Here is an 11,712-nt window from a genome sequence, read left to right as displayed (position 1 = left end):
CTTCTAGACTGTTAGTACTGTATCCTCATCCTACCAGCCAGACCATCTTGTGAGGTAATTAAAAGAATAACCATTTCCAGTTAGCTGTGCAAATCTCAGCCAAAATATCTTCAAGGTGAGGATCTTAAATATTTTATTTTCAATGTAAAATGCAGTCTCACACATGGCTCATAAGCTTGTCGTCCCAGCCTAAAGTTTGTTTAACTATGATCACATTCTGTGAAGGTTAGCCGTTTCGGAGGTGTCCATAGACAGTAGCAAAGCCCGTCTTTGACAGTAGGATGTATCCTGGTAACGTTAAAAAGTCACACCACATGGTGGCACTGTTGAGACAAACAAGTAAACCAATCATGTGCGTTGTAAGACAGACGTCACAAGAACTAGCCAATGGCCACAGAGCTGAGTGAATTGCGGTTTGTTCCGGTGGAGTTTGAATTTTTCAACGAGAACAACCTAAACAACAGTCTGGTGTGTGATAAAGAAGCATCGCGCCTAAAGTAAGTGCAGCTATCTTGACTCTTATAGCGATTCATTTGAGCCTTAAGTTAACGTTAACACGTGTCATTTCACAACACAGTAATCTCCACCCGTTAATTGGCTGATTTTTGTTTAAAATCAAATTAACGTTTGCTAAAACCTTGTTCACCCATCTTACGTTAACGTCAAGTTACGTTACAACAGAAACAATTTCTGCCAACGTTACGTGTATGCCCCTCTTTAAATTAACGCTAAATTAATTAGCTAATATCTCAGACGTGGGTTTATCTAGCGTTACTAAATAGCATTGCAACTAATGCGGTAGCATTAACGTTATGTTAGCTACGGTGAACTGTAACGTAGTTAGCTAGCTAGCTAACGTTAGCTAACTTCACAATGTCCCCACTTTGGTAAAAGATAACGCAAATATATAACTGAAGTTATCGTCTCTTTACAAATGAGGTGTCATGCATCAACGCCAGGTCAAGGAAGCAAAAAGTTGTCGTTTTCTTGTTACATACAGTTGATTAACGTGAGCTAACTTATGTTACGTTAACGTACTTATATTTGGCATTTGAACTAGCTGAAGGAAAATGAGATTTAACATTACCTCTAAACTCTCCCTGTCCATTGTTGTGTTGTTAGGACAAAAACATTTGTTGTCATGATCTGGTACGTAACGTTAATACATACAGAACTTAGCAGTTACTCTAACGTTACTTATTGATCATATCGGTGTCATTAATGAACTGTTCAGTCAGTGTGCAGATTAGTATTGTTTCCCTCCTTCAAATAAGTTGATGTCTGTTTAGTCAGGTTATAAACCATGAGCTGGGCGGTGGAGGAGTGGAAGGATGGACTTCCATCGAAAGCCCTGCAGAAGATCCAGGAGATGGAAGTCCAGCTGGACAAACTGAAAAAGGACAGGAACCAGAAACAGTTTCAGCTGGACTCCTTAGAGGCTGCCCTGCAAAAACAGAAACAAAAGGTCAGTGTTTAAGAGGAATGGAATGAAAATAGATTAATTATCATCACTGAGTGTAGATAAACTAAACTATTGAATCCCTTGGGGAAATTACTATTGCATTGTCCTAACAGAAGTGGAAATTCTACCAGAAAAAAATACACACAAAGAAATTTTATTATAGAAATCTGTTTATTAATTATCCATTTTTCTCTTTCTCTAGGCGGACAGTGAACGTACCGAGACCTCGGCTCTGAAAAGAGAGAACCAGTCGTTACTAGAGTCGTGTGACTCTCTGGAGAAAGCTCGTCAAAAGGCTGTCCATGACCTAGGAGTCAAAGAGCAGCAGGTCAGTTACTGATGTGAGAAAGTAAGAAATATCAGCCGCAGTAGCGGTTTAGTTTGAAATGTATTCAGCGTAGAGATGTTCCGATACTGCCTAAAACGCTGGTATCTGTATCGGGAAGTACTGGAGTTTATGCACCGATCCGATACCACGTAATAAAGCCCTAAATAAAATCTACGTTAAAGTAGTTTATTTATGTTCTTTTTTCGTTATAACTGACTGTCAAACTGCAGAATAAAAGAAAGTTCTGTGGCATTCATTGTTCATGTTTCACAAAGAGTTTAACCTGAGCCAGACTGACAACAAAGATAGAAATAATATCACATCCATACAGGGATAGTAGTTGTTAAAACATAATAAAATATATGACACACTGGTATCGGATCGGCACTCGGTATCGGCCGATACGCAAGTTCAGGTATCAGAATCGGTATCGGGAAGCAAAAAATGGTATCGGACCATCTCTAATTCAGCGCTAGGGGACAAAGTTATCAGATCATCAATAATAACAGCCGATATTCATATTTTCACAGATACTTGAAGCAAACAAACAAGGTTTTTTTTTCTTCTTTAAATCAAATGTATAGGAAGAAAAAAAACCTTGACTGAATCATTTTCCTAAATCTAGGTGAGCTACCTGGACGGTCAGCTGAACTCCTCTAGGAAGACAATAGAGCGACTGGAGCAGGAACTCAAGAAGTGAGTTCAGTGTCTTTTAATATGCATATTTTACAATGTACAGTAGCTCCTGTAACTTGTTGCTTTGTCAAGTACTGTGTAAGGCACTTTTAACATATATAAACTATTTGACCTGATGGAAAGCTCTGAAATCCCTAACTCTTAAATAACTGTTAATGCTTTCTTTGTTGTTTTCCCATCTGCTCAGGTACAAAAATGAACTGGATCGTTCGCAGCCTGCTGGCTCCTCCTCATTGTCATCCTCCTCCTCTGATCTTCAGCCCTACACTACACCACAGAAAAGTTTCCCTACCCCAGTCCCATTCTACGGACAGCAGGGTATTTCAGTTTTTTTTTATCCTGTGTCTCAAGTTCCTGTTGTATGTATTTCATAAATTTATGCTATTATTCTATTTGCACCTCAGCGATATGCTTACCTGTCAGGCTGGTATTAATGCAAATGTTAGTGGTATTGCTACTTCTCATCTACTTGAGGTTTTTGTATATGAGCCAAAGATATGTATCTGAGTGACTCTGGATAAGTTTGTCAGTTTGCCCTAACATTATGTTTGTATTTGTGTTCCATAGATAACAGACTAGATGAGCTTCAGGTGAAATACAGCCAGGAGTTAGAAGAAAGGAAAAGGCTGGAGACTGAACTCAAAGTCCTGCAGGTCAAAGTGAGTACATTACTTATATTTATTAAGTGGGTTTGTTTGTAGTTGGTGATGTTAACTTAGCTCTTCTCTTCTAGCTGTTGAATCAGTCCTCAGTCAGTGTAAGCCACAAGGACATTGCTGCCCGCCAAGCTGGATCTTCCATATTCCCATGGCAACAGCAGGATCAGGCCTACAGCCGCCAGTCTCAAGATGCAATGGAAACGCCTCTGAAGAGGAGGGGATTGTCCCTGTGGGACGCCCACGAGGAGACGCCTATTAAAACCAGCCAGCGGATGAGCTCTTCCAGAGCAGTGCAGAGCCCCTGTGGATCCTCCCAACAGATGGAGCAGCTGAAGACCATCAACCAAGGTGGACTGTTTATAAATTTAGAATTAATATCTTGTCTAGTGTTTGGTATCTTCTTCGTGAATTATTAGGGGGGCTTTTATTTTGCACATCTACTTCCTCTGAAAAAATGGCTCCTTTTGAGTTAAATATCTTGATTATATATATATTTTTTTTTACTTTTTCTTCATCAGAGCTGCGTGGCCGTGTGTCAGAGCTGGAAAGGAATCTGTCCACTCAGGATAAGGAAATTCGTAGCCAGGCCTCCAAGCTGCAGGAACTGCAAACCCAACTGAACCAGGCCCGCAAAGAGCTGAATGAACGGGACAGAGACGTGGCCAAGACCAGCCAGGAGCTGAATCAGGCCACAGACAGACACCAGCAGGTTGTGGCCAAGGTAGGCTTCCATGGTTGGTGCATAGAGACTTCATTAATATGGGATAACTTTGTTTTTGTTCTATTTCTGCTTGATTACATAGTTTATTGTAGGCAAGATGGCTAAAAAAACATAAGAAAACGTGTAAATGACAACGATTCTGCTTGTTTATAGTGTTCATCAGTTGAGCAGAAGCTGAAACAAGTCTCGGAGGAGATGAGCTGTCAAAGGCACAACGCTGAGAGCTGCAAACGAGCCCTGGAGCAGAAACTCAAGGACCAAGAGAGAAACAGTCAAAAGGTGCAACAGCCTGGAGTCATAACATCATTAGACCTTTTGATGTGTTTAGGTTTTAACAAATATTATAAACGTTGTTGTTTTTGTCTCCGTTATATTTTGTGTAGGAGCTTGCTCAGCTGCAGACTTCTCACCAGGCTTTGGAACAGCAGCTGAACCAGACCAGAACCAAGCTAACACAAGAGATCCAACAGTCCAAAAAAGACCACAACGTACTGCAGGCTGACATGGAGAAGGTAACTTTGTAACATCTCGGTTCTACTCTTCCTTTCTCTACTCTGATTAGTTCTTTCTTCACGCAGCCATCAACGTGGATAAATTGGAAGCCCTTCTACTTCTCCCTTCTCATCTTCAACTCTTCTCTCCTCTTGTCCCATTCCAGATGTGCTTCCAGAAGAGTCAAATGGAGAAGGAGGTGGAGGAGCAGAAACAGAAACTGCTGAGGTCAGAGCAGAGCCTCCAGGCCAGCCAGACCAAAGAGCAAGACCTCCGCAAGAAAATGGAGGTGGGCTGTCTTTTAAGTAGAATATCCACTTAAACTTGATTGTGAATTAACAACTAACTAGAATTCTACTGATATACAGTAGCTTTCTGAACAGCCCTTCGTAGCCAACTAAAAACTTACCACACTGCTTCCACTCATGTTCTCACCTGTGTGTTTCTCCCCTCCAGGAGCTGCAGAAAGAGAAGAACAGTGTGACTGTCCAGTTGGACCAGAGCAGCAGGCGTCTGTGTCAGCTGGAGGATGAGAAGAAGAGCGCAGACCAGAGCTTCAAACGCACCCAGGGATTATTAGATGACCTCAAAGGTAAATTAGTTGTGGGAATGGCAGCAGGTATTTTAGAGAGTTATCTGAAGTTATCTCTGTTTTGAACTTGTTTGTCTTTTTGCTCTTCAGCCAAATCAGAAGGGCAGGCGGAGGAGCTGAAGAGACTTCAGGCTAAACTGGAGCAGCAGACTCATGCTGCGGCCCGGGAGCTGGACATCTTGAAGAAGACACTTTCTGATGCAGAGACCAAAAATGACAGGTAGGCATAGTTGTACTGTAGAAAAGAAGAATGTTCAGTCACAGTTTGTGAAAGAGTAAAAAGCGCACCATACCATAACATGCTCTTCAATCATTGTAAATGTATTTATTACACTGTAGATCTCAGAGTGAACTGCAGAAACAGAAGCAAGAGACGGAGAAGCTAACCAACAGATTGGCAGTAATCGAGAAGGAGAGCCAAGAGCTTAAATCCAATCTCGCTGCGAGTCAGAATGACAGTAAGGAACTGAAACAAGAACATCAAGCTCTGCTGGAGTGGAAGAAAGAAAAGGAGACCTTAATTAATCAAACTGAGGCTGTGCAAAAAGACCTCACTGACAAAATTGCCAGCTTGGAGAACAGTCTTATCTCGCTGAATGAGGCTAATGACGACATTAAGGTAAGGTGCTGTGCTTCCAAATATATTCACTCATATTATAGATTATGAAGGATATACCACACAGTTTATCCAAATTGATAAGCCTGCTTACTGAAGCCTTGTTCGCACAAGCATACTGAAAGAACCTGTTACATGTTGGGTTTGCTTTGAATTCACAAATGATTAATTTTGAATAATAACGTTTGCAAGGCCCTGGTAGCACAGAAAATCGTAAAAGATTTCTTCGTTAAAGAAACCTAATGAAGTCAATTTTAATGTGAAAATCTTCAACCTGTGTTGCCCAGTGCATTCTAGGATGTTGTATTCTGATTATTGCCATTAATTACACTTTGCTTTGGAGATTCTGTGGGCTGACACATTTCTACTCACTATTGTAGAAACAGCTCTCGAGCGCAGAGGGAGACAAGGCCAGTCTGTCTGCTCACATCGATTCCTTGAAGGGACAACTCCTCAACAAGAGCACAGAGTTGGAGGAGAGGGAGCATCAGTACAACGAGCTCCAGTCTAAACTGTCCGAGGCCGGACGGAAGCACACCAAAGACCTGGAGAATGTCGCTGTGCAAGTGGCTCAGCTTGAAGCACAGGTGATTTATTGTATTATTATTTGCTTTGTTTTTATATAACTTTCAAGTAATTGTTCATTTTGAAATGTTGAATGTGGTAATCGGAGGAAAAAAAACATGATATCCCTCCTTCCTGTTTTGTAATGGAATTAGCTGATAAACAATCTCTCTGCATCATTGAATTGCACTGTACCTTTATTCTGATGTTGGTCTTGGTAACATCACAGGATACCCAATAACACTGTAAAATCTGACTGGGCCTTAAGGCTGTCAAAAGTGGCCAAAAAGACGTTGAAAAATTCCTTCTTAAAAAAACACATAGGTTCAAACTACTCAGAACTATTTTTATGCATCATGTCCATAAAAGGGTAAACCAATACAACGAGAGACATAACTACTTGTATAGGTATATTTATACAATTGTTTGTTGCCTATTGTATGCATGTATATGCTACAGTGCATTTAGTGCAGTGGCCCAGGCACACACAAGGTAGACACAAACGATTTTTAAGAATCAAATTTTAATTTTCATAATAGTCCTCCTGGACCTAAAGCGGTATAATCAATAGCCATTGTTAACTTACTTCTTTTATTTGAACAGGTCAAAGGGCTGGAGTTACAGTTGCAAAAGGAAATGACTCGAGCAGAGCAGGCTGAGAGGACCAACACAGAGCTGCAGGGCGAACACCAGGCAGCCTGCGACCTGGCTCGCTCCAAAGACCAGCTGGTCGAGTTGGGCCAATCAGAGATCAGCCAGCTGAGAGAGAGCATCACTCAGGCCACTGCACAGCAGGAGGAGCAAACTGCCAGGTGGGAGTTTTTGTTGTTGTTTAGTTAATCATTTTGAATGAACTCTTTTCCAATACAACAGCCCTGCTGTTGATATTACCCTGCGTCACTGTGCAACATGAGATTGCAGGGTTTAAGAGGATAATTGATACAGCAACAATAAAATTCTTTAGGATGCCTGATTTAGTGTCTTATGATACAAGTATATTATGAATACGGTGTTTCCTTGGGGGGAACGATAACTGTAGCTTGCTTTTAACATGCATATTCTCTGTCTTTGGTGTCTGATCTCCACCAGGTTGGCAGACGAGAAGGCAGCACTGCTGAAGCAGTGTGAGGAGAGTGTTTCAGCAAAGGTTGAAGAGGCCGAGCAGCTCAAGCTGCAGTTGGAGGAGGCTCAGCAAGAGCTGCTGCTCACCAAGAACCAGGTTTGTTTTACTGGAATGCAACAGAAACTGATTTTAAATCAGATTGTCTTTTCTTTTGAAGTTAATTCAACTTTTGTGGACATTTTTGAGGCTGTATTTAGTGATGTTGTAATGGATTGCAATATAAGGTACAACATAATCTTATTATCAAAGTATCTTCATACATATTTGTCTTTACGTATTTACCCAACGTTATATCTGGCGCTAGAAGAAAAACAGTCTTTGACTGATTATTTCTAATTTCAGTGGCAAATTAAATTAAATCAAATCTATTCTGCTAATGTTATAACCTGTGCTTTTACATTCTGTTGGGTATTATTCCTTACTTTTGTCCTAAAAAATAAAAGCCCTGGTTGAATCTTCTCTTCATGTATTAGGTCAGTTCTACAGATCAGTTCCTGAAGGCCCAGGAGCAACTGGGAGCTGAGCTGCAGAAACAAATTAAGACGCTGTCAGACAATGAAGAGGAGCACAAAAAGATGCATGAGAAGAAATCAGAAGAGCTCAGACAGTTAGAGGAGGAGCTGCAGGATCTTCGGAGCCACATAGAAGAGAAGGATAAGCAGCTCAGAGAGGCGGAAGCTCAGGTTTTGTCTCTGGAGAAACAAAAGGCTAAGCTGGAAAATGCGGTTCAAGAGACAAAGAAAGAGGCTGAGGTAAAATATTGTTTTTAAAAATACTTAGGATTATGTTTCATTCAACCTATTTTCTCGTACTGTATTTACCATGGGCTGTACTTACAAATAATAAACTTACATCTATTTCTCATGAAGAACCTCCAGCAGGCTCATACTGAGAAGATCAACAACCTTCTGGAGCAGATATCTTCCTTAGAAAAAGAGGTAACAATAAGCAAAGATGCAGCAGAGAAGCTTCCAGTCTTGAGGAATGAACTGGACGTGGCCAACCAGTCCAATGCTGACCTTAAGAAGCATCTAGAAGCTCTTGAGAAGAGTCACTCCTCCACTATTGAAATCAAGTCCAACTTGGAGAACACGCTGACGGAGAAAATCAGTCTGATCTTTACTTTGGAGAAAGAGGTCAAAGAGCTCACAGAGAAGATGAGCAAAGAGTCAGAGAGTCGTGCTTTGGAGGTTGAAAATTTCCTCAACAAAGAGAATATCCTCAAAGAGAAGCTTGAAGCCACTAAGAAATCAGTGTCTGCTGCTAAAATGGAATTAAGTTCTCGACGGGAGGAGATCAAGACCATGAAGATGACTCTGTCGGCTGCTTCACACGGCTTAGAAGAGAGAGACAACACGATAAAGAGTCTGAAGGAGAAGCTGAATAAAGCAGAGGCAGATCAGTCCAAAACTTCAGAGCTCCTGAAGGAGAAGATGGTTGCCATGAACAAAATCAAGGTTGGTTACTGATGGTTTTGTTTTTGGCCTTACATGTCTACAGTCTTCTTACATAGAGTGGAAAGTGTGTGTGTTGTGTAATTACTTTAAGAACTTGCCTTATTCTTGTCATTTTTTTTTACATTAAGGTGCAGATGGAGATGCTGCAAATGGACCTGGAGGACAACGAGACTGCCATGAACTCTTTTGACAGTCAGGCGGAGGAGCTGAAGGCAACCATTAAGTCACTGGAGGCTAATCTAGCCCACAACCAAACCCAGATGTCTGACATGGAGGCCAGACTGGAGGACAGCAGAGCCCAGGTAGAGCCACCATCTTACACAAAAGTCTATCCAAATCATTTTGTGCCACAAATGCTAGACTTGATTCATTTTCATCATCCTTTGGAGCTCAATATTTTAAATCTTTTTTCTTTAAGTCTAAAATTTTAATGTGTCTCATAACTGCCTGATTTATTTAGAGTTACCTAAAATTCAGGCCCAATTCGGCATCATTTTCACAAGCTCCCGTTGCAAAACATCCCTGATTGGATTCAATCTCAACCCTTAACCTTTTCAGGTCTCTGTCTTGGAAGGCCGGTTAGAGGAGGTCCAATCTCAGAACTCAGTGCTGGAGACACAGTACGTCACAGCTAGGGAGGAGCTGATGGAGAGGAGCTGTGAAATAACTCGTCTGGAAGAGGACGCTGTCAAACAACAACAGCTGGAGGAGAGTGTTGCTACTTTAGAGTCTAAACTCAGTCAGACCACAGAGGAAAATGTCAAGTTAGAGACAACTCTCAGGCAGATAATCGAGGACAAAGAAAATAATCTTAACCAATTACAACACGAGAAAAACAACCTTGAGACTACTTTGAAACAGCTAACAGATGACAAAGAGCAAGTAGAAACTAAAATGATTCAAGTAAATGCAGAGAAGAAACAGCTGGAAGCCAGTTTAGACGAGCTATCTGAGGAGAGCAAACGACTGCAGGCCAACATTCAGCAGTTAACTGAAGAAAAGCAGAATATCGATCAAATGACTGCAGAGAAACTAGAAGCTGAATCGACCCTTAGGCAGGTTGTCGAGGAGAAAGCCCAACTAGATGTTTCCCTCAATCTGATGAGCGAGGAAAAAGTCCAACTCGAGGCTAAACTAAGTGAGCTAACGTCCGAGAAAAATAACTTGATCTCTAACTTGAATCGAGTAGTTGAGGAAAAGCTTCAGCTGGAAATGAACTATAACCAGCTGACTGAAGAGAACACCAAACTACAATCTAGTGTGAATCATGTAACGGCGGAGAAGATTCTGTTACAAGAAAGCGTAGAGAGGCATGAAGAAGAGGTGGCTTCACTTAAAGAGCAGCTGGAGATAAGCGACAAGAGGACTGATCAGGAGAACCGAGAGAGGTACAGTACATCCTGAGTTTGTATGAGTCACTATAGTTATATTCTTCAGTATGTATATTTTTGTAGTTTATTCAATGTTTTGTTCACTATTAATATTAGCTGGAATTGTAATAGCATCACTTTGATGTTGGATCACAGGAGCCAACGGTTTGAGGCAGAGCAGGCAGAACTGCACCAGAAGTTGGCGGGCTTACAGAAGGAGCTGACTGTGTTCAAGCAGCAGTACGACTCACTGCTGGAGCAGGCGGGCCAACAACACAGCCTCATACAGCAGCTCTCAGAATCACAGGGAACCCAGAACCCAGGCGAAAAAATCAGCCACATGGAGACTGAGGAGGAGGATATTGGCGGTGAGTGTAAACCAAAGCTAGATCAACGTTTTTCACGAAACACTGCTACTTTAATTGGAATCCATGCATTTATATTGAATTGTCCGTAACGGTTTCCTCAGCAGAAGCAGCAGGACAGACTGACGTAGAGCCAACACATGATACAAGCACCAATACCGAGTCCCTTCCAGTAAAAGAACAGCTCAGCCCTGTTGTGTCTGAACTGGGTGAACTTTCCCTCCAGTCTGACGAGGCGTTCAGGTACAATGAGTTTTATACTAAGCACAAATACACAATATGCTTTTGTGAGTTGTGTGTGCTTTATTACATGATAAATAAATCTAATCCTCCTCAACCCTGCCAGTGAGACAGAGCTGGCGTTTAGGGAGGACATCGTTGAGCAAGAGATGAACAAGGAACATCTGGACGAGGAAAGGGAGGCACATGTGGCTGATGTTGAAGAAACGAGGGGTCACGAGGAGCAGCGACACCAACAGCAATCCTTAGATCAGGTAGGAAACTATTACACTGTGTATCTGTCCTTCAGTCATGATGCTTTCATGGGTTTAAGTTGGGGGACACTTCATTTATTTATTTGATCATTAATGTAATCAGGGAACTTGATAGTTGCTACTGATATTTCTCTACTAGAAAGAAATGTTTTGCATTCAAAAGTTTGAGCATTCTGTTTTGAGTTTTGATTCTGACAGTTTGAATTTCGTCTTCTTTCTTGCAGCTTCCTGAAGACAGCTGTAGTCCCAGAGATACTCTTGATAGAACATCTGAAATCTCTGAGCTTCCTCTGTCGTCGTCCTCTGTTGGCGAGACCAGACAGTTAGAATCCTCCGGTGAGAAATGAAATGGTGCTCATGACTGCAGTTTCGATAACTGAGTGTTTTCTTGGGTTTTTTACTTTGTTTCACACTGAGCTGCTACCTTTAGACTCATGATTTCTGCAAAAATACTTTAATAGTTTACTTTTGCTAGTTTTAATAACCATGGTAATTCAACTTTTCAAGGGGATCCACTAGGGGTGTGAAAAAAATCGATTCACATTCGAATCTCGATTCAAGCTCTATCGATTCAAAATTGATTCATAGAATTCCAAAAATCTAATTTTGTTTTTTTAAAATCTTCTAATCTAAACGTCTACTGAAATCACATGGGAAAAGTAACTACATTTACATACTGTGAATCAGGTTTTTTTTAATCCAGAATCGTTTTTGAATCGAAAATCGATTTTGAATCGAATCTTGAGCCTGAAAATCAATATTGAATTGAATCG

At 41.2% G+C, this 11,712-nt stretch overlaps 1 protein-coding gene across 4 annotated transcripts in view; it reads left to right on the top strand.

Annotated features, from left to right (window-relative positions):
* Positions 1-367: 367 nt before the first annotated feature.
* The window catches only part of cenpf (centromere protein F), a 37,206-nt gene continuing 25,861 nt past the window's right edge, over positions 368-11,712 (top strand). For 3 of the 4 annotated variants that reach the window (XM_031314257.2, XM_035999388.1, XM_031314256.2), the window contains exons 1-25: positions 368-497; positions 1,290-1,465; positions 1,665-1,790; positions 2,416-2,486; positions 2,674-2,804; positions 3,054-3,145; positions 3,220-3,493; positions 3,664-3,866; positions 4,020-4,145; positions 4,250-4,378; positions 4,525-4,647; positions 4,815-4,950; positions 5,041-5,170; positions 5,290-5,569; positions 5,947-6,153; positions 6,734-6,942; positions 7,220-7,349; positions 7,727-8,005; positions 8,123-8,710; positions 8,839-9,012; positions 9,269-10,098; positions 10,237-10,448; positions 10,550-10,688; positions 10,792-10,939; positions 11,164-11,275. In XM_031314257.2, the coding sequence (XP_031170117.1) occupies positions 1,304-1,465; positions 1,665-1,790; positions 2,416-2,486; positions 2,674-2,804; positions 3,054-3,145; positions 3,220-3,493; positions 3,664-3,866; positions 4,020-4,145; positions 4,250-4,378; positions 4,525-4,647; positions 4,815-4,950; positions 5,041-5,170; positions 5,290-5,569; positions 5,947-6,153; positions 6,734-6,942; positions 7,220-7,349; positions 7,727-8,005; positions 8,123-8,710; positions 8,839-9,012; positions 9,269-10,098; positions 10,237-10,448; positions 10,550-10,688; positions 10,792-10,939; positions 11,164-11,275 (5,011 nt within the window). In that variant the 5' untranslated portion in view covers positions 368-497; positions 1,290-1,303. The remainder of the gene's footprint in view (positions 498-1,289; positions 1,466-1,664; positions 1,791-2,415; positions 2,487-2,673; positions 2,805-3,053; positions 3,146-3,219; positions 3,494-3,663; positions 3,867-4,019; positions 4,146-4,249; positions 4,379-4,524; positions 4,648-4,814; positions 4,951-5,040; positions 5,171-5,289; positions 5,570-5,946; positions 6,154-6,733; positions 6,943-7,219; positions 7,350-7,726; positions 8,006-8,122; positions 8,711-8,838; positions 9,013-9,268; positions 10,099-10,236; positions 10,449-10,549; positions 10,689-10,791; positions 10,940-11,163; positions 11,276-11,712) is intronic. The other variant, XM_035999387.1, reaches the window with a different exon arrangement.

The sequence above is a fragment of the Sander lucioperca genome, chromosome 3, assembly GCF_008315115.2.
Source record: "Sander lucioperca isolate FBNREF2018 chromosome 3, SLUC_FBN_1.2, whole genome shotgun sequence".
Classification (NCBI taxonomy): Eukaryota; Metazoa; Chordata; class Actinopteri; order Perciformes; family Percidae; genus Sander; species Sander lucioperca.
The sequence above is the reverse complement of the archived record's forward strand: the minus strand, read 5'-3'. Positions and strand labels throughout refer to the sequence as shown.